At 37.4% G+C, this 20,980-nt stretch overlaps 1 protein-coding gene across 5 annotated transcripts in view; it reads left to right on the top strand.

The window, feature by feature from the left end:
* Positions 1-20,980, top strand: part of tab2 (TGF-beta activated kinase 1 (MAP3K7) binding protein 2) — a 40,540-nt gene that overhangs the window by 3,540 nt on the left and 16,020 nt on the right. For 3 of the 5 annotated variants that reach the window (XM_069932258.1, XM_069932261.1, XM_069932260.1), the window contains exons 2-7: positions 4,964-5,038; positions 11,450-11,558; positions 14,251-14,420; positions 15,191-16,781; positions 18,736-18,896; positions 20,730-20,823. In XM_069932258.1, coding sequence (XP_069788359.1) covers positions 14,319-14,420; positions 15,191-16,781; positions 18,736-18,896; positions 20,730-20,823 — 1,948 coding nt within the window. In that variant the 5' untranslated portion in view covers positions 4,964-5,038; positions 11,450-11,558; positions 14,251-14,318. Of the gene's footprint in view, positions 1-4,963; positions 5,039-10,314; positions 10,523-11,449; positions 11,559-14,250; positions 14,421-15,190; positions 16,782-18,735; positions 18,897-20,729; positions 20,824-20,980 lie in introns of those variants that run through there. The other 2 variants (XM_069932262.1, XM_069932263.1) reach the window with 2 other exon arrangements.

The raw sequence follows: 20,980 nt of genomic DNA on the forward strand, positions 1-20,980 counted from the left end.
AAGCTCCAAAATCAGGGCCTTGCATCCCCCTCCACAACTGGATCCTTCATCATTGGAAGACCACAGTCGGTATGAATCAGAAACAGTGTCTGCTCATTGACATTCAACACAGGCACACCTCCAGGATGCATGCTTAGCCCACTGCTCTACTTGCTATATACCCGTGACTCTGTGGCTTGCTACAAATCAACTGCTATCGACAAACCTGCCCATGACACCATGGTTGTCGGCAGAATCACAGAAGACAATGAGGAAGTATACAGGAATGAGATAGATCAGCTAGTTAAGTGTTGTATCGACATCAACCTTGCAGTCAACATTAGCAAATCTCAGGAGCTGATTGTGGACTTCAGGAGGGGGAAATCAGGAGAACGCGAACTAGTCCTCATCGAGGAGTCAGCAGTAGAAAGGGTAAAGATTTCAAATTCATGGGTGACAACATTTCTGAGGATCTGTCTTGGGGTCTACTTGTCGATACAATCAAGAAGGCTCTCCAGCAGCTATACTTCATGAGGAGTTTGAGGAGATTTGGGTATGTCACTAAAGACTTGCAAATTTCTACAGGTTTACCGTGGAGAGCATTCTGACTGGGTGCATCACTATCTGGTATGGAGGTGCCAATGCACAGGACAGAAAAAGACTACAGAGAATTGTGAACATGCCTGCTGTCATGGGTATTAGTCTTCATCCCATCGAGGACGTCTGCAAAAGGTGATGTCTTAAGAAGTGAACTTTATCCTCAAGGATCTTCACTGCCCAGGCAATGCCCTCTTCACACTGCTACCATCAGGGAGGTGGTACAGGAGCCTGAAGACAAACACCCATCGGTATCAAAACAGCTTCTTTCCTTCTGCCGTCAGATTTCTGAATGGATAATGACCCACAGACATGACCTCACTTTCTCTTTTTGCACTAATTTTTTTTAACATTATATATACTGTAGATTTAATACTTGCATCTATAATGAATATTTGCACAATAAATCGGATTCTGATGGCCTGTGAAGAGTGGTGTACTGCAGGGATCAGTGTTATATCCACTCTTTGTTATTTATATTTGCAATGTGGGTGAGAAAGCTGTTGGCATTATTAGTATTTGATTGATGCCAAAATTGGTGATATAATGGACAGCAGAATCTAGATAAACTGAGAATGTTGACCAAGGAAAGGCAGATAGAATTGAATGTGAACAAGCACAAAGTAATGCATTTTGATATGTTTAGTTAGGTCAGTGCAATAAATTATGGGGCCCTGGGAAATGTTGTAGAACAGAGAGACCTGGAGGTACTGGTATATAGTTCCCTGAAAGAGATGAAAAGGTGGTAAAGAAAACATTTGGCATGTTTGCCTTTATTGGTCCATCCATGGAGTTGGACATCATATTACAACAGTACAAAATGTTGGTGAGACAGCACATTAGAATATTATGTGCAGTTCTGGCCAACCTGCAACAGGCAGGATATTATTAACCTGGAAAGGGTGCAGAAAAGATTCACAAGCATATGACCTGGATAAGATAGACTGGGGCTTTTTTTTCCAGAGCATAGGAGGCTGAAATTACAAGAGTTTATAACATCATGAAAGGCATAGATAAAGTGAATAATCACAGTCACTCTCTCTGGGTAGAGGTGTCTAAAAACCAGAGGAGATAGATTTAAGAAAAGATTTTAAAGGGACCTGTGGGAGTGATTTTTTTCCACACATACACAATGCTGAGAATGAGGAACGTGTTGCCAGAGGAAATGATAGAAGTGGATATAATTACAAAGTTTAAAAGACATTTTGCTAAGTGCTTGGGTAATAAGCTTTTGAATGGATTCGGGACTCGCTCATGTAGGCAGTTTGTTCGAACATGGACAAATTAGGCCAAAGGGCCTGTTTCTGTGCTGTGTAATTCTGACTCTTTAGATGCCTCCACATAGTGAATGGAGCCAACATGTGTTTGAATCATGCTGGATATAACCAATTTTAATACATGTTAACCTTGATAAATTTTATCAGACATCTAATGGTAATTAATGAAAAAGGATTGTACATCTTGCAGAATATCATGTAGTTTACAGTCCATCAAGCACTTCCATGGAAAATGGAGCAGCCATTTCAGATGGATTGTCTTTAAAAACAACAGAGATGATGGCAAGATAATTACGTTCATCAAAGTTGGTTGATGTTGAAGTCCAAAATGTAAGACCAGGATTGTTGAGTGAAGCTTTTAAATAAGACCTGGTATCTTTTACATCTGCTTGAAAGACGATTTTTGTCATACTTCATCCAAAATATAGACTCTTCCCAACTACATGGAACTCTTTGGACTTATAATTAAGGTGACAGCTCAGTTGTTATTGCTCGAGTTCCTGGAGTAAGCCTTGTACCTACAAATTAACCCCTGAAGTGAGAATGCCATCAATTAGCCAAGGTTCAAGTTTGACATATTGTAACTCCAGCATATTTAAGTTACGCAATATACACTACAATTGACACCACATGGTTAAATCAATAAGGAAGGATGATACCCCTTGAGGTTTGTGAAAAGGAAATTTTGAATTTGTATGCAAGATTTTGTGCTCCTTAACCTAATGCAGACAATGGATTGACATTTCTGGAATTCTTGTCTAATTTGTGAAAGATTATTTAGCATAGGCTCTGTTTGTCAAGTTTTGTTAGTATTTAATTATCCAGGCAACTAATCGAATCAGACTTCTTAAATGCTGCAATTGGTAAAAACAATTTGTAGCAGGGATTTCAATATCTACATAAAAGCACCCCCCACCCATTTTCCCTTTGGCATTGTGATTATCTTAACACAACTGCTTCCAACTGTTACTGACGGAGGAATCACTGTAATTATGAAAAGTGTACCAGTTCTACTTTGCTGAACCAGTTCACATTCTTTTTTTATGTTTATAAAGATGCTCAAAATTGTGTTTAGATAGAGTTGACAGGGAAAGCTGTCTCCATTGGTTGGAGGGTTAGTAACTAGAAGAGTTAGAAGAGCCACAAACGAGCCTGCAGCTGACGTGGACTTTTACCCCCTCCATAAATCTTCGTCCGCGAAGCCAAGCCAAAGTCGAACTAGAAGAGTTCCATTGACTTACTGAGCTTCAAGTAAGCTTTCACTTCCCAACTTTTTGAGATATTCAAAGATGGGCAATAAAGGCTAGCCTGAAAATCCCTTTTGATTTTTAAGTTGTAAACCACTGAAGAATAGGTTCAACAGGATGTTACCAAAGTTTTCTCTCTTGAAGGCTCTGGTCAAAACTGCACTGCACCAAATATGGACATTTCATACAGACTTCAATTGGATGCCAGACCAAAAAAATCATTTTGCTGTTTCCCTACCATGTATCATTTAAAACCAGTTTATTAGGCTATTTTCACTGCAGCTTTCATTCCTAAATTGATTTTTTCTGTTGTCCATAATCATTGTAGATAAAATAAAAGATAATAAAATGAGACACTTGTGGTGTACAACTCATCATACCTTCCTCTGTTTGTCTTTTGATTGTGTTCTCATTGCCTTTCATTCCAGTTACAAATATCCTTATCATTTCATATGGTCTTGTCTCGTGCACAGAAACATTTTATGAAAATCCATACAGTTTGCATCTCTTATTAACCCCATTCATTATATTTCTTTTATATATTCAAGTAATTTTAGAAGTTGATTGTCAATTATTTCTGCAGATTTATTTCATTTCCTCCCAATGGTTTGGCCAGAATTAAAGTATGAAAAAATTTCCTTTCCACCATTTAAGGCAATATCAATTTGAATAGTCATTTGACTTCTTGGGTGAAAAGCCGCAGGTCACCGTGTTAGTCCTATTGCACTTGCAGTCCTTAAACTTCTGCATTCACTAGCTAACAATTCTGGGCCCACTTCCGATACTTCTGGAATCCCATTATTGCTATTTAATATTGCTACCATTCAAAGGAAGGATTGCCTCCTTCATTTTGTGGTAGTCTTGCCCCCAGTCTGACTAATATTCTTGTATATGTGCACTGATGCGCTCAATGTTTTCTTAAATGCCCATGTATTAATTAATTTCTTTTTTCTTTTTCTGTCATGCTTTCTGCATGTCTTGTGTTTACCTGATGTTTCCACGTAAATTATTCTTAAATGAGACAAGATCTGGCATTACAGAGTTCATTTCCATTGGTTGGATTTTCTCTGGTCATGTTCCATCAACCCTCATCAAGGCCTTTCCACAGAATCTCTTCTACATTTCACTTTCTATATTGGTTTTAAAAATTGTTAAAACTTAAAAAAAATTTGAATGGGATCTTAAGAATTTTATGTATCTGCGCAATGACAACACTAATATATTAAAAAAAAACAAAAATGAAACCAGAACAAAAGTTTTAAGCATATATAATTTTGAGGAGCAAAGGAATCTATGATAAAGTCCAATATAAAACCCAATTGCTAGATTATAGAATGGGAGAGCTTTGGAAAAAAGAGAAGTAAAATGTTTGAAAAGGTGCTGTTGTTGTAGTTGGGGCCTAATTTTCTGTTTTTGAGTGTCTGGTAAACCGTGCATGATAAAATACCACACTTTTCGAGCAGTGTTCTGTGAGGTGTTCTTGCACTGTCAGGCCTCTATTTTTCATTCTGATATGGTTCCTTTTCATTTAAAGTTTTGCGGCTGCTTCTTTTGACTTAGTGACTGAATTTTCTTTTCATCTTGCTTTGAACCACTTTGTTTGAAGCACTTTCCACTCTGAGAAGAGTTTGGGGTTTACAATTTTTCTGTCCCTGTGTGAGTGGCCTATTCAAAAATGTGCAGGCCCAGAAGAACAAGTCATTTTCAACAATTTGGAGAGGAAGATTTTTAAGAATAGTCAGAAATTAGTTTCGAAGCTGGAATAGTGAAGTTAAGGTCGAGTAGGTAAATTTAAGTGAGTTTTTATATTCTTCGATGGGAATGTTTTGCACAATTAATTTCATATGATTGTTATCTGCGTAGGCAATCTTCTGGATCTGGGCAATGCAGTTGGGAGGTGGAGAAGTCAGTCATATGAGAAGAATGAGCCAATCTGAGGTAAGTAGAGAAAAAATACCTGTTTTAAACAGCTTTTCGTAGCTTTGTCACATTCCACAATACATTACAGTTATTAATTGATACAGGAATGCTGGAAATACTCAGCAGATCAGTTAAGAAGAATCTTTAACCTGAAGCGTCAACTCGGTTTCTTTTTCTATTGATGCTGCCTGGCCTGAGGATTCACAGCATTGTCTGGTTTTGTTTAGATTTTTAGCATCTGCCGCAAACTGAAATGCAGATATTGTTACAAAGCAGGGAAATTCAGTAGCTAATCTATCTAGACCAAATGGAGACACATGAGACTGCACTTGTGGAATCTAGAACAATGAACAAGTTGCTTAGGGAACTCATTGTGACAGACAGCATCCATCTTGCTTGCAACTTTGAGATATTGATCAAATCATCTGACTTTGGGGATGTTGATTATGAGACTGGTACCATTTCAGGAAGAGCTCCTTGGTTCTTTTTTGAAACAGTTGTATGGGTCCTCCATGAGAAAGGAGATGGAATAGCAGTTTAATACTTCATCCAAAAGAGCGGATACCAGATTGTGTGGGATTTTCTGGCGACTACACTGGATTATCCACCTAGATTGTGTTCAGATTCCTGGAAATCAAAGAGTCAGTGGATTATTCAGTGTGATTGTGAGTGTGGTAAAACATAGCAGAAAACTGACAGATGTGTACGCATTCTTCACAGTACATTATATAATATTAAAGTAGCCCAATGGCAAATTTTGTTCAGCTCCTTGCCAATTTTGTTTTTATAGTCTTCTTTATTCTTTGCACAAGAAATAATGAAAAGCTCCAAAAATAATTTGTGAAAAGCAGCTGACGTAAGACTGTAATATTTCTGGTTGCTTCTTTCACGGCCACTGTAAAGAATATCCTGAAGAAATAATTGGTGTGTTACAGGAAGAATGACCTGTAAGGTATCTGTGTTGGGCTGACTGGAAAACAGATGCTTTGTCTCTGGCCTTGAAGCTGGAGTTGATTTCCCATGAGATGCTGGACCTTTGAATCCAGGACAGGAGCTAATGGAGAGCTCGGTGCTGGAACTATGGCGGTTGAGGTTGGGGTGATGATAAGTTGTGTCCCTTAGCAACTTTCTTTGGGAGAGAAAATAAAAGGGTCACTCCCTGCCATTCAGGAATACTCCTTACATCCAGAACATAATCACAATATTGGGAAGATAACATCCAATATTTTTCTTTTAAAATGATTTTAATTGAGCTTTATCAGAAAAAGAAACAAAAAAGCGGTAAATCAATGGCAATGAAATCTTTGCAGATTTACATATAATTACATGGTACAGCAGCAATACTACTTAATTCTAAATCCAATAAATGTAATGCATACAATATTATAAGAGATAAGGAAAAAAAGAAAAAAAATTCAAACCCACAACAATCAAGGTTAAAATTCATATTGTATGTAATGTTAAATCTGAACAAGCACCCTCAGGGGATCCAAACAATCAGGCCCAGTGAGATTAATCATCACACCTGATCAGTCAAATTATAGAAGTGAGCTAGAAATGGGCCCCCCAGTCTTATCAAAAGAAATCTTGATTTTGCGATATTATGCCTAATTTTCTCCAGACTTAAAAAGGACGTAATATCTAATAGCCATTGATGATGTGTAGGTGGGAACTCATCTTTCCATTTCGACAGAATTGCTCTTCTTGCTAATAAAGTGGAGAATGCACAACCGGCCTTTGATTAGAAGATGAAATAATATTTATATCTTTAGCAAAACCAGATAGTGCAATTACTGGACATGGATCTAAATTGATCCTAAATAGGGTTGAAAAAGTTCTAAAAATGTCGATCCAATATTTTTGCAAATCAGGGCAAGTCCAAAACTTATGTAACAAAAAGGCATTGAGTATTTTACATTTGTCACAAAGTGAGTTAATATCAGAATAAATTCAAGCAAGTTTGACTTTGGAGAAATATACATGATGTAGCACTTTGAATTGAATCAAACTATGCCCAGCAAACAATGATGATCAGTAAATCAGGCCCAAAATTGAAGTCCATTCTTCTCTGAGAAGAATCATTTTCCTGTTCAATTTTAATTCCACTTAAGTAAGTTGCTTTCATATTCAATAGATTGTAATATAAAGTAGATATCATGCCGTTATGAGTAAATTGTAACTTGAAGAGTTCATCAATAAAATCTGGGTCAGGAAGAGTGGGAAATTTAGAGTGAACAAAATGTCAAATTTGATAGTAGCTGAAATAATGTCTATTTGATAGGTTAAATATCATCCCCATTGTTGAAGAGATGTAAAATATTGTTGTATGAAAAGATCATTAAAACTATTAATACCTAAAATATTCCATTCTTGATAACCGGCATCTAAAAGAGATGGTTGAAATAAATAATTAGATATTATAGGACTTGTAACTATAAATCCTGTCTGAAAAATGTTCTGAATTGATACTTTAAATTCATGACTTGAGTTTGGTTGCTTTTCATGACCAGCTTAGTGAAAACCTAGACTCTGTTTCGTGCATCTTAAATCTCAGATTGTGGTTTAAAAATAGATTGGTTAATAAAATATGCATATCTGTAGTTGACAAAAATAATAATGATCTTTCATGGTTAAGTAATGTGAAATAAGTGAAATGTTTAAAATGGTGAGAAGGTGCAAAATAAGTATTTCCTTTCAGTCATCACCTTAATACAAGTTATCTCATGTAAATAACAACATTTGAAATAACTGGATTAATCGTGGCTTTGTGTTTGTGTTCCATCATTATTTCTAGCTCAGGGCTTCACCCTCAGAAGCCTGGGACAGAAATGATTTTCAACTAAGATATGAAACTCAGCTGTAAGGATTTATATAGTTGTGCAGTTTTTCATCCTGCACAGCTGGGACTTTGCTGAGTACAAGTGAAAGCCTCATTAAGGAATGTTCCTTTGTTTTAAATTAGTATTTCTGTCCACTTATATTCCCCAAATTGTTTGGAAGCAGGCTTCAACAAATATGGAGCTGATGTTTAATTTTGTCATCAAATTATCCAATGCTTAATTTAGTGCGGTCTATTTATTTATTTATTTATTTATATCTTCTTCTTTTTTTAATTGCCTAGCCAATGTCTGCAGCCAATAAACTGATTATCTGGTTATAATAATATTCCTGACTTGGTACCCTGCTGTAAGCAACATTGGCTGCCACATTTTCTATATTATTGCAATAATAACACAACAGAAACAGTTTGGGAAATCCTACGATTGTGAAAGGTGTTCATATACAACTGCTTTTCTGTATCAATCAGAGAGTGAAAGAGAAAATTAGATCCTTTGTTTTTAGCTTATTTTCAATGACTGTAAAATTACAAAACTGTTTTGAAAATAGTTTTCTTTGTGAAATAGTTAAATATAAATAACTAAGCTCAGCCTTTAATAGAATTACATACATAGGAGACTGTTATTCAATTCATTGTTTATGCCTGTTCTGGCAGGACAGTCCATTCCATAATTTTCCATATTTTTTCCCAGTCGACCCTGCAAACTACCTTTCCTCAAATAGCTTTCCAATAAACCACAGAAAGGACGAATTGATTTTGTTCCACAACAGCAATTCCAGATCCTACCTATTCTGTTGAAGTGGTTTTCCTCGTTTTTCCTCTGGTGAAAATTTTAAATCTATGGTCATTGAATCAACCATCAATGGCAGTAGTTTTTCCCTATCTAAAGAAGCCATGATATTGTATGACTCTATTATCACATTGCCTTATTATCTGCAAGGCAAACAATCCCAGCTTCTTTTTAAATTTTCTGGCCAAAATTTTAGTCCTTAGGACAATTTTAAACCTGGTTAAGTGGAATTGAAACGACTGGTTTATGTTTGTTGACATTTGATTTATTGCGTGGTTTCTCCTGGCTTGTTACTGTCCATATAAATCATGGGTATATCTTTTCAGAATTAAATGAACATTGACAGTGCAAACCCTCATGCATCAGAGTTTGTGGCCTTTAGGTATTGGCTAAATGTTTTTCATTTGGAATGAAGCAGCTGAAAAAGTAGTAATAAACTAAGAATTAACTTTTAGAAAGGAATAAATATTAATGTTGAAACAGTTATGACTATGGAGCAGTTTACAGGCACAAATAGGATAGCTCATTGAAAAAGGATCAAGTGGCCTCTTGTGGAAAAGATTTTGTGAATTGTATGATGTTATTGAATTTTCTCTGGGTAAAAAAAATACAAGAGTGCAACAGAGTTTGGGGGTTTTTTATCTGAGGTAAAATGAATTCCATAAATTTATGAATTAAACCAGTAAAAATTGTTACTGCATCACCTCACTAATTTTGAATAAACATTTGTGTGACTGAAGCATTTCTGACCTTTGATAGGGGTTGGAAAATATAAATAATAATGTCCATAATTTGAAGCGCACTTCATGCCTTGCTCTTTTCCTTAGTCCCATTAATGTGTTACATGTGTAATTTGATCAAAATGCGTGAAAATAACAAAGACTTTAAGCCCTAATTTGCATTTTCATGATGTATTACACAATTCAAGTTATGCGCATGCCATTCTTGCATTTTGCTGAGTGAGAAAAAAATGGCTTGTTCTTGAAATTGTTGGCACACTCACGAGTAAGTGTGTAGTCTTGTACCAGGCCTTTGAGGGGCTGTTGTTCATTGCTTTTGCATGTCATGGAAGTTCCGTTGGTTGTCCATTAAAAGACTTGTACAGCACACCGTCCCTATTGCATCATACCTGATTCCTGATACTCTTGCTTTCTTGATTGGTTGAAAGTAAAACACATGTTAACTAGTTCTCTAATCCATTCATTTCTAGTTAAAGAACAATCAATTCTGAACAGTTAGTGAAGGGAACCAGTTGATACTACAAAAATTTTTTATTGAAAACAGTAGAAAAATATTTGGAAATGAAGTACTGCTGCCACACACCTCCAGAGACTGGAGTTCTGTCCTGTACAGGGTGTTGTCATTGTGGTGCTTGCATGTTTCTCTGTGACCTATGGATTTGATGCAGGTGCTCTTGTTTCCTACAATATTGCAAAGTCAGAATGATTATTTCTGTTATTGTATTAAATACTGATGAAGGATGGAGAATCTCAAATGTAAATTCAGTTTGAACTAATAAAACTTGAAACTATTTGATGATTTAACATGTTATTGTGCCACATATTATTCAGTAACTGTGGGATAAAACATGACAAATTACACAATTGTACAGGATGTGGTCATAGCTGAAATACTGCTTACTGTTTGGTTCCTAAGAAAGGATACAGTAGCAATGGAGGCCCTCCAAAGGAGATTCATGCGGCAAATTCTTGGGATGGAAAACATGATTCTTTCTCAAGAAACTGAATAGTTTGGGTCTGAATTCTTTGGAGGCTTGATCTTATTGCAAGGGGATAGAGGCATAATGAGGTAGATATTGAGAGTGTTTCCCTTGTGGGTGAGTTTTGAACAAAGGACCAGTCACTGAAAACAGGTTTGTTCAATTTTTTTTCTCACAGGTTGGTGAATCTTTAGAATTTTTGACTCCCACCACCCCCAGTGAGTTGAGGAGACTGGATCGTGAAAAGTATTTCAGATGGAGATAGATACATTTTTGAAAGTTTGAGGGTTATGGAGAATTTTCACTGAAGGGGATTTGAGGTCGATCAGCCATAGTCATATTGAAAGGTGGATCACCTGGTTGGGGAGGGGGGGGGGGGTTGTTGAGTTGCGCTTATTGACTGACTTCTGTTCCTGTTTTCTTGTATGTTAAATGTTTTCATACATTTTTCATTCCAATCATGGGACAGTACAGTTAGCACAACACTATTTATTATAGCACCAGTGATCAGCACCAGGGTTTGAACGGGGGTCAACCAGGAGTTTGTATGTTCTCCCCATGTCTGCGTGGGTTTTCCACGGGGCCTCCAGTTTCCTCCCACCATTCAAAACATACCAGGGTTGTAAGTTAATTAGGGCAGCAAGGGCTTGTGGGCCAAAAGGGCCTGTTGCTGTGCTGTATGTCTGAATTTTAAAATTTTAATTTTATTTAAATTTGTTTTCCCCTTTAAAAAATGATATTGTATCTATATATTAATATATTTAAATGTAATTTTTTTAATTTAAAAATGTTTTTTTAATTTGAATTTTGTACTTTCTCCCCGTGTCTGAGTGAATTTTCCTTGTGGACTTGGGTTTCCTCCCACCATTCAAAACATACTGGGGGTTGTAGGTTAATTGAGTAATTGAGTGGCATGGGCTTGTGGGCTGAAATGGCCTGTTACAGTGCTGTAGGTCTAAATTTTTTTAAAAATTAAATAAAAATATCACTACTGTATAATTGTTTTTATTTAAAATTACTTTAAAGATAGTAAATTAGAATGCTTTCTTAACTTTGAATATTTTTTTTCTTTTACATCAGACAGTGAGTCAAGCTGAGAGAGAAAATCACAGAAACGAGCAGTATTCACGTTTACTCTTTGGAAGTAGTTATTTGTTTTCATAAAATTAGCTTCAGCAGCCAACAGTGGGTGAGTGAACCAAGTATTAATTGCTGAACAGGGAAAAAGCCCAGGTGCTTGATGAATTGATTGGTGTTTGGTGTGATGTTGATCGTAATGATATGTTAAAAATAATGTACCAAAACGCAATTCTGAACTCTCTCAATTTTATTATCCATATTTTGTGTTGATTACTGATGTCAATTTGTCACCAAGCAATTAATTGCATGACATCTAAAAGCAAGGTACTGCTGCTGTATCATATCAACTGAAAATGATAGGTTGTTAGATTTACATAGGAAACTTCCATTATGAACATGGTCAAGGAAGTTTAAGATGGAAATATAAATTTAAGGACGCAAGATTTTTAGAATTGAAAACTATAGTTTATCCCAATTATCTAAACTTGCTTTTCTCAAAAACTGCACTTGGTGTACAACTTGTATTCACTATTTATCCAGGCTTTATCCAAAGAAAACACTTTCAGAGTCTCATCTTGGAGAAATTTTTTTTCCAACGAAATAGCATTTGTTTGATGGGGATGGAGCCAGCATAGTCAATACTGGCTGCAAGCCCCACTCTTTACCATTTCTCAAGCAATGAAAGCAGCCAAGTGTTCTTTTTTTTTCCAGGGAAGCAGAGACATAGACTGCAGTGTGTTTATTTATGCAGCTGTAATATTAGTTTATTGAAGGAAAACAGCATTTATTTATTGTCCAGAAAGCAGTTACAAGATGCTTTAATGAATGTTGCAGCTATTTCTACAAATAATGCAGACTTGGAAATACCTCCACCTTCTGTCTATGAAACCACCAGTTTTGCCAAACCTGTGGTTCCCTACATCCTGCCTTCTTTTGACAAAAATCAAGGATACAAACAAAAACCATATTGTTTACTTCATTATGTTGGGAAACCATAGCAATCTACAGTTCCATGTCTGTACCTTATAAATGCAGAATGACAGAGCAGGAGAAAAGAGCTGCATTCTTTAAATCTTTCAATTGTTAATTTGAAGCATTTCACTTTACTCCACAGGTTATTCTATTGTAGTGCTCCAGAATTGGGCACATGGAGTAGAATAATAAATATTTGGGTAGCTGCAAAAGAGAAAACACATGACTTGGGCTTCTGATGGTAATTAAGCAGGTGAAGGTCTAGAAATTGGTGGTGACAAAAATGTACGTTGAGGTTCTGTGCTTGCATATGGGAAGCAACACAACCGACTGGTGTTCTTAGTTTCACACTGGAAAATCCTGATCAGTGCCTTTAATAGTTATCCATTGAAGTATCCAGTGCTCTCCCCCACCTTCCCTCCACCCATACCTGGAATTACTCCATACTCTTGCAGTTGATGATTTCCTTTCCAAAGCCATTGTTTTTGTCTATGCCATCAGGAATCTAGCATACCAAGAACCTCTCCCAGAATCTTTTATTCCCCTGATCTGTGTGCAGGAACATTCCATTTCCTTACTCTGTTTGCTAGTCCTCTCTGGCTGACAATCTTATTTTAATTGTTTCCCCTCTGTACTTTGTTTATTCGTTTTCAGGATCTCAGCACCCCCGTCAAGGCCAGCATCTATTGCTCAATCTAATATCCCTTGTGATGAGTGGTGAATATACTCACACAATGCTATTAGTTAGAGAGTTCCAGGATTTAGTCGTAGCAAAAACAAAGAACTGATTTATTTCCACATTAGGTAGTAAGCATCTTTGAGGGAGGCTTGCAGGTTGTAGTGTTTCTATGTGCCTGCTGTCATTGTCCTTTTTGGGGATAGAGGTGATGGGTTTGGGAGGTGCTGTTGGAATAGCCTAAGCAAGCAACTGCAGTGTCGTTGCAGATGATACACACTATAGCCACTGAGCACCAGTGCTGGATGAATTTAATATTTGTTCTGGATGACGTTCAGTTTTTAGTGTTTTTGAAGTTGCACGAGGCAACTGGAAAATGTTGATCAAGCTTCTGACTTGGTGGAAGAGCTTTGGGATAATGGGAGGACAGACATTCATCCAACCTGCTCTCAGCCACCGTATTTGAGACTGGTTCAGTCGCATTTCTGGTCAATGATCATACCTGTGATATTAATGCAGGAGAGGGGGGAGGGGAACATCTCTTCAATGAACATGCCTTTGAATGTCAGGAGTTAAACCATCTTCCTCAAGCAAAAAAATAATAATTGCCCTGCACTTTTGTAGCATGTATTGGTGGTGGAGTATGTTTCTTCTGTGTCCCAGACACAGGAACTTGGAGCTCAGTGAGTCTCTTTTTTTTCCACACTGGTGACATTTACACACCTTGGATCTGAAAATTGTCATACCTTACATTTTCTACTGGTTTGTGCAAGTAAGCCATTTGGTCCCTTGCATATGTTCTTTCATAGAGTTGGATAATATTTGGTCTGAATTTTCTTGCCAAATTTCCTTATTGAATGATGATTCTTGTCTATCAAAGGTATATCAACTTCATTTTGAATTAAAAAAAAAATTTGACCCCCGGCCCCCCCCCGCCCCCCTTAGTTTCCATGGCTTTTTGGAAAAGGAGTTTAAGATTCCTTCCATCTTTTATGTGAAGTATTGAGTGAAATTGCACATAATTTGGAATTTGATTATTTCAACACAGAAGAGGCTAAATGTGAACTCTGTAAATGTGCATGTTGATTTGTGTATGTGGTTTTAGATTGGCATGTTTCCAAATTCATAAATTATTCCAACCTGTAACTTTCAGAAAATGCCTGATGGGAGTCAAGAGTTTTGCTGTGATTGAGACTTGCATGATTGTGAGGCAGAATACGAATGGCCCAGGGAAGCCAGCAAATTGATGTTCAGGTTCTGCGTGATCTCCGGCAAAAGTTTCCTGAAGTACCGGAGTGTGTTGTCTCCCACTGTATACTGCAGGTAGGTGTTGATTCCACTCTCAGTAATTTTAACTCTTTGTCTCTGATGTTGAGTCAAATCATTTATAATTTTAGATATCTAAACTCTCTTGTTCATTGTAGTCATAAAGGTCTGAAAAGTTATTCGTGATTTGTGTTTTGCACTGATTGTTTTTTTTTCCCAGTTTCTGGTAAATTGATTAACCCAGATTAATACTTTGAAGAGGTTCTGCAAGAATTTTGCAATGATAGAGCTGTTGCCTGTCCTTCTGTTTGTTGAACCTAGACTTTATTAGTCCAGATGCAGCATATTACACGAAGGCATACTGCTGGGATCCAAGCACTTCCAACCACTTTCTTCTACTTTTTTCCCTCTTTTCCTCTTCTCTCTTTCTCTTGACAAAATATATTTTTTAATCCAACTTACACATTTTTTTGGCAAATGGATAAAAAAATGTAAGGTTAAGTTTCAGATATTTTTGGTGGCTTGTTCTGTGTTTTGCAATTTAAACATAAATTTACCATCAGAAAGGAAATATTATTGTGAGTCAAAAATAAGACATTGTGGGTGCTGAAAAATCCCAAATAAAATTGGACAATGCCAAAGCACTCCTCTCTGAGGAAAGACGAATAGTTAAAGTTTCAGATCAAATGTCATTGATTTGATACTTCTTTTTGTCTTTACAGACATCACCTCTGATATTGAATGTTTCCATGTGTTTTTGGTTTATTTTGGTATCATTGTAAGGAATATTAATTTCTTCCCTCACTTAATGTTGCTGTTTTTCCTAGAACGGTAACAATTTGGATGCTTGCTGTAAATTTTTGTCTCAAGAGAGCACCAAATATCTTTATGGAGAGGGAGATCTGAACATCTTGGAGGAATCGAATATTTCTGGACTTCGCAATCACATGTCTGAACTCAATCTGGATGTTCAATCCCAGAATGTATATCAGCGCTGGAAGGAAGGAAATCAGTTAAACGGAAGCAAGACTCTAACTCATAGTGTTAGTGATAGGGCACTGCAGACTGCTCTAACCAACTATGAACCCATAGATGAGGCACAAGTAACACCAACTCAATTGGCTGGAGGTTTCAATATGTTTGGAACAATGGACGTGAGTCGCAACTCTCCTTCACCCCAGCAACTTGGACTTCTTCAGCCATTGGGCTCCAAAGGAATATCAGGCACAGCCCAGCAAATAGCTAGGTTTAACCCTATTACTGTTACCCTAGCACCTAACATTCAGACTGGCCATAATGCTCCCAAATCCTTGCATATACGTGGTGTGCCTCCACCTGTACTTAATAGCCCTCAAGGTAATTCGATCTACATTAGACCTTATGTGACAACTCAAAGCAGTACAAGCCGTCAGATGGCACAGCAGCCTGGTTGGATATCTGGGCAACATACCGGCACTTCACAGTTCATCCACAATCAGCATCAGCCAGCCTTCCAGAGTCCACAGCACTTGCATCAACAGGCAGAGCAAATGCCAGGCTTCTGCGGCCCTATGACTTCACAATGTGGTTCATCATATACCTCATCCCAGCAGTCTGCCTATCCAGGCCAGCAAAGCCATCAGACCTCACATGTGTACATGCCCATCAGCTCTCCAACAAATTCTCAAGGGCCCCCTTATCAGTCTTCTAACAGTGCACAACCTTCAATTTATAGTCAGTATAACATTCAGAATATCTCAACAGGGCCACGGAAAAACCAAATTGAAATCAAACTTGAATCACCACAGAGGAATAATTCAGCAGTACGTTCCTCCAGCTCTCGCACAGCACCTTTACCTTCCATCAGTACCCACCCTGTAGGCAGGGGTCAACCCAAAGTGTACATTTCTGCCAGTCCTCCTTCGTGCGAGGAAATGGTCACTCGCAGTCAGCCGAAGGTCTACATCTCAGCAAATTCAGCTACAGCTGATGAACCAGGTCTGCGAAATCCACCCACTGTGTACATATCGGCAAACCCAGGGTCAACGTCCTCCTCCCGAAGTGGCGCAGGACAAGTTAGTGTGGGCTCGCAGCAAGCTGCTTTCATTCAGCCTGCCTACATCCGCCATCATCCACCTAAAAGTCGGAGTGCAGGCAATTGCAATGCTGCCACTTCTCCTCGAGTTGTGGTCACCCAACCCAATACCAAGTACACTTTTAAGATTACAGTTTCGCCAAACAAGCCACCAGCTATTTCCCCGGGGGTTGCATCCCCAACATTTGAACCTTCCAATCTCTTAAGCCTCCCTGATCATTATGTGGAGCCTGAGCCTGTCCAGCATTTACAGCTAGGGACTGATCCTACTTCAGCTCTTGATGATCGAATTAACGAAGCACGAAGAATGAGTGCGGGATCTGATGATGCTGCCTACACAGAAGGTATAAAACATTATGAAAATGTAATTACCTTAGGATTTAAAGGATATTTATATTCTGTAGATTCTACATGCATACATGACTGTGGTTTGGATAGTAATATAATTGCAAATCTTGCATTGGCTGTGAATTTTTAAAGGTACTTAAATGGGCAGAAAATTGTTTGGTTCCCAGAGCATTACTAAAAGTTCTAATTTGAAAGAGGAACATAAGCACTCAGTTTTGCTCCCATCCCCCTCCCCCCAAAACAACTTAAAAGTAGTTGATTTTTATGGAGAAAAGACTTCTGAGAGGTCTTTCATCGACTTCCATTAGGGAATCCAGAATAACACTGGCTACACATGAATGATGTCATCAAGAATTATTTCAACTTGATCTTGAAATTAGGACTTATTTATGGCACAGTATGTCCACTGTGAACTTGTTCTTACCTGGACTGCAGGACTACTGAATTGCTGTCTGTGTTTATATTGTAGTGTTACTGCAGTCTTTCCTGCTTATGAGGCAATATACCTCCTCTACATCACTGCAGCAGGACCAGACCTCCTGGTTTTGCAATATCACCAATCCCTGCTGAACTTTATCATTCCAAGTGTATGATCTGCTGTTTCTTTTTGAAACTTTAATTATATTTTGTGGTGAATTGAATGCCATACATTTCCATAATGCACTCTTAATACTACTCTTTGTCATACAGTAGTACTGTACTGTAGTATTCTAATTCTGTTGAGGGTACCTTCATTTACGTCATGTTTTCATGTGAGAAAAGCATCACAAAGCACTTCACACTCTAGATGAAATGGGAATGTTCCCAAGAGGGAAATTGTAAGGGCGACCAAAAGCAGTGAATTTAAAGGAGAATAGATGAGGGTATGGGGAAAATTTGAGGAATGTGGAAAGGTAAATGTGAAACTCTGACTGGCAGTTTGCAAGAAGCCAAAGCAAGGGGAATGGAAAATCCTCTTAATCTTGTCCAAAAAAGAGTTCAGTCCAGTAACTGAATTCAAATATGCACAATTTGAGCGGAGCTAAAATTGTACTCATTACTCTCGTGAGCACTAGTGAAAATAAGGGAACACCACACAATTTATCAAAACATTCTTGTTCTACTTTTTTCACTGCTGTACATATGATTTTGTAACAGTATTTCAACAGTGGTATGTTGCTTCCTTTCTCTCATGTTATACCACAACACTGTAACTTTATCTCCAGCTCCCATTTCATCTTATACCAATACTACTATACTCCCTGCTCTCAAATGATATTCAGTGGAGGAGGATTTGAACTAATATGGCACAGAAATGAATAACGGCTAGGTTAGAGTCCAGAGAGGAAGAACAGTGTCAACAAATCAGTTGGATTAGAAGCAGGAAGCACTGCTAATGTAAACAGTGGAAAGAAGACAGTTTCAAAATGTTGAGCTATATTAGAAAAGCAGTTGGAGAATATGAAAGTAATAATAGAAACAATTTTAAATGAGAAAGTCAGGAAAAGATGCAAGTCAGCACATTTCAAACTTGGAATTAATGAGCATGTATTTGAAGATTGAAATTAGAGTTGTAGAGTCCTTTGCATTGACAACCAAAAAATGCATCACATTTACTATAACAGAGTTGTGGCTTAGTATTGGCTGGGTCACAAAAATAACTTCAATGTTAATTTCAGCAGTTTAAGAATTGATGGCATTGTTCAGTAGCACCAGTGGTTTATTGCCATTGTAAACATTTATCTGACATGCAAATAATTTCAACATATTATTTTATTCCCAGTTTTTAATGTGTTTTTATTTGTACCGACTTTTGTTTCCAAGTTCACATATTTTGGATGTACAATGAAGTAATCTTTTGAAAGTTAAGTCATCAAAACATAAGTTGTGTCCAAATCAAAAGTAGATTTTTTTTTAAAGCTTAACGCTCTAGTCATGATCTGGACATTAATTTGTTGATATGCCTTTCAGCTTTATTAGTGCATCAGAAAGCCAGAATGGATCGATTGCATCGAGAACTTGAGCTGGAGAAGAAAAAGTTAGACAAACTGAAAAGTGAAGTTAATGAAATGGAAAGTGACCTTACCCAAAGACGGATGAAAAGATCAAATTCGGCTTCCCAAATCCCATCGGTATGATCCATAGCTCAACATTATTGATTTTTAAAAATTTTCCTGTCAGTTCTGACTTGCTGGATCTCAGTTGAGAAACTGGAGCATAAATAGCTCTCTGATTAATCCAATGCACAGCCAAGAATGTGCTGCACTAAAAGCTGTCTTCTAGTTATAGTGTCAAATTCCATGCACTTTCTTAACTAAAGATAAATAAAAATTCCCATGATACAATTTCAGAGGAAGGTGGAAACTGGGAAAAAAAAACTGCAGATGCCAGAAATTTGAATAAAATCAAAGTGCTGGGAACACAGACAGCATCTGCAAAATAAGTAACAATGTTTCAGGTTGACAAACCTTTATTATTAATAGGGAGAAATTTCCCTATTGTTGATAGGGAATAGGTTTCGAATATTTGCAGTTCATCATGGCCCATGTCAAGGTCCCACACGGGAGTTTGGTCAAGAAGGTTAAGTTGCTCGGTTTTCAGGATGGGGTAATAAATTGGATTAGACAGAGAGTAGGAGTAGATGATTGCCTCTCTGGAGGCCTGTGATTAGTGGTGTGCTGAGGGGTCAGTTTTTGGATCCATTGTTGTTTGTCAATTATATAACTATCTAGATTATAATGTGGTGAATTGGATTTGAAAATAATACTAGGATTGAGGTGGGAGGGGGGCTGGTGTAGTGCCCAGCTAGGAAAGCTTTCAAAGCTTGAAGCAGGATCTGGACCAGCTGCAAAAATGGTCTGTAAAATGGCAAATGGAATTTAATGCAGACAAGTGTGTGGTATTTCTCTTTGGGATGTCAGACATCCCAAAGGGATGTTGCATAGTAAATGATGGGGCACCGTGGAGGTTCTGTAGAATAGAGGGATCTGGGAATATGGATACATTATTCTGAGAAAGTGAAAAGATAGGGCGGGATGGTTAGCGTAGTGGTTGGTGCAATGCTATTACAATGAAGGGGACCGGGGTTGAATCCCATGCTGTCTAAAGTTTGAATGTTCTCGTCGTGCCCGCATGGGTCTCTTCCAATGCTCCAATTTCCTCCCATCTTTTAAAATGTACCAGGGTGGACTGAAAGGGCCTATTACCATGCTGTATGGATGTATGTCTAAATTTAAGATGGGGTCATAAAGAGAGCTTTTGGTGCAATGACCTTTACAAATCTGAGTTGAATACAAGAATTGGGATGTTTGTTGAGGCTAAGTTTGAAGTATTGTCTGTAGTTTTGGTCACCTATCTACAGGAGAGATAGCAATAAGATTAAAAGTACAGTGCAAATGGGCTTGTCCTTTACTGACCAAACTTTTAAAACTATATCATCAGCTGTCAAGTGGTTTCAGATGACCTGAAACTATGAAGAATTTTGTGACATGCAGGTATCTTTTTCTTTAATGTGAATGTAAAATAATTATTTGGTCTAAATCAGTGGTCCTAAACCTTTTTCTTTCCACTTACATACCACTTTAAATCATCCCTTACTAATCACAGTACATAGGATGCCACATGTGCTCTGTGGTTAGTAAGGGATGACTTAAGGTGGTATGTGAGTGGAAAGAAAAAGGTTGAGAACCACTGGTCTACACAGTAAAGAAACCACAAATTCAAACTAAATATTCAATGCTAAAAATTTATAATTATTCTTTCAAGAACATTTTTTCTGAGATGAGCACCAATTTGTCAAGTCAGAAATTTTAATTCAAGTTTAATAAGGGCCTTCAATCTTGTGTAAATCTGAGCACTAAAAAGATGAGTATTCAGCTAATGACAGTTCAAAATTATTTGCCAATGCGTAACACTTTATTTTGATATGCTATTTCTTTGAAATTCTCTAAAACAATGTCTTTCAGTTAGAGGAAATGCAGCAGTTACGAAGCCGCAACCGGCAGCTGCAGATTGATATAGACTGCATAACCAAAGAGATTGACCTCTTTCAGGCAAAAGGTATGATATTATCATTTATTGGAACACAAACTTTGTACTGCACTAATACTATTTCTAAAAACTGCTTTATGGTGTCATTAACAATTTTTTGACTTTAAAAAGTTGCAAAGGATTTGTGTTTGATTGTGAAAACATAATTAGTTAAGCCACAACAATG

Source organism: Narcine bancroftii, chromosome 4 (assembly GCF_036971445.1).
Source record: "Narcine bancroftii isolate sNarBan1 chromosome 4, sNarBan1.hap1, whole genome shotgun sequence".
Lineage (NCBI taxonomy): Eukaryota > Metazoa > Chordata > Chondrichthyes > Torpediniformes > Narcinidae > Narcine > Narcine bancroftii.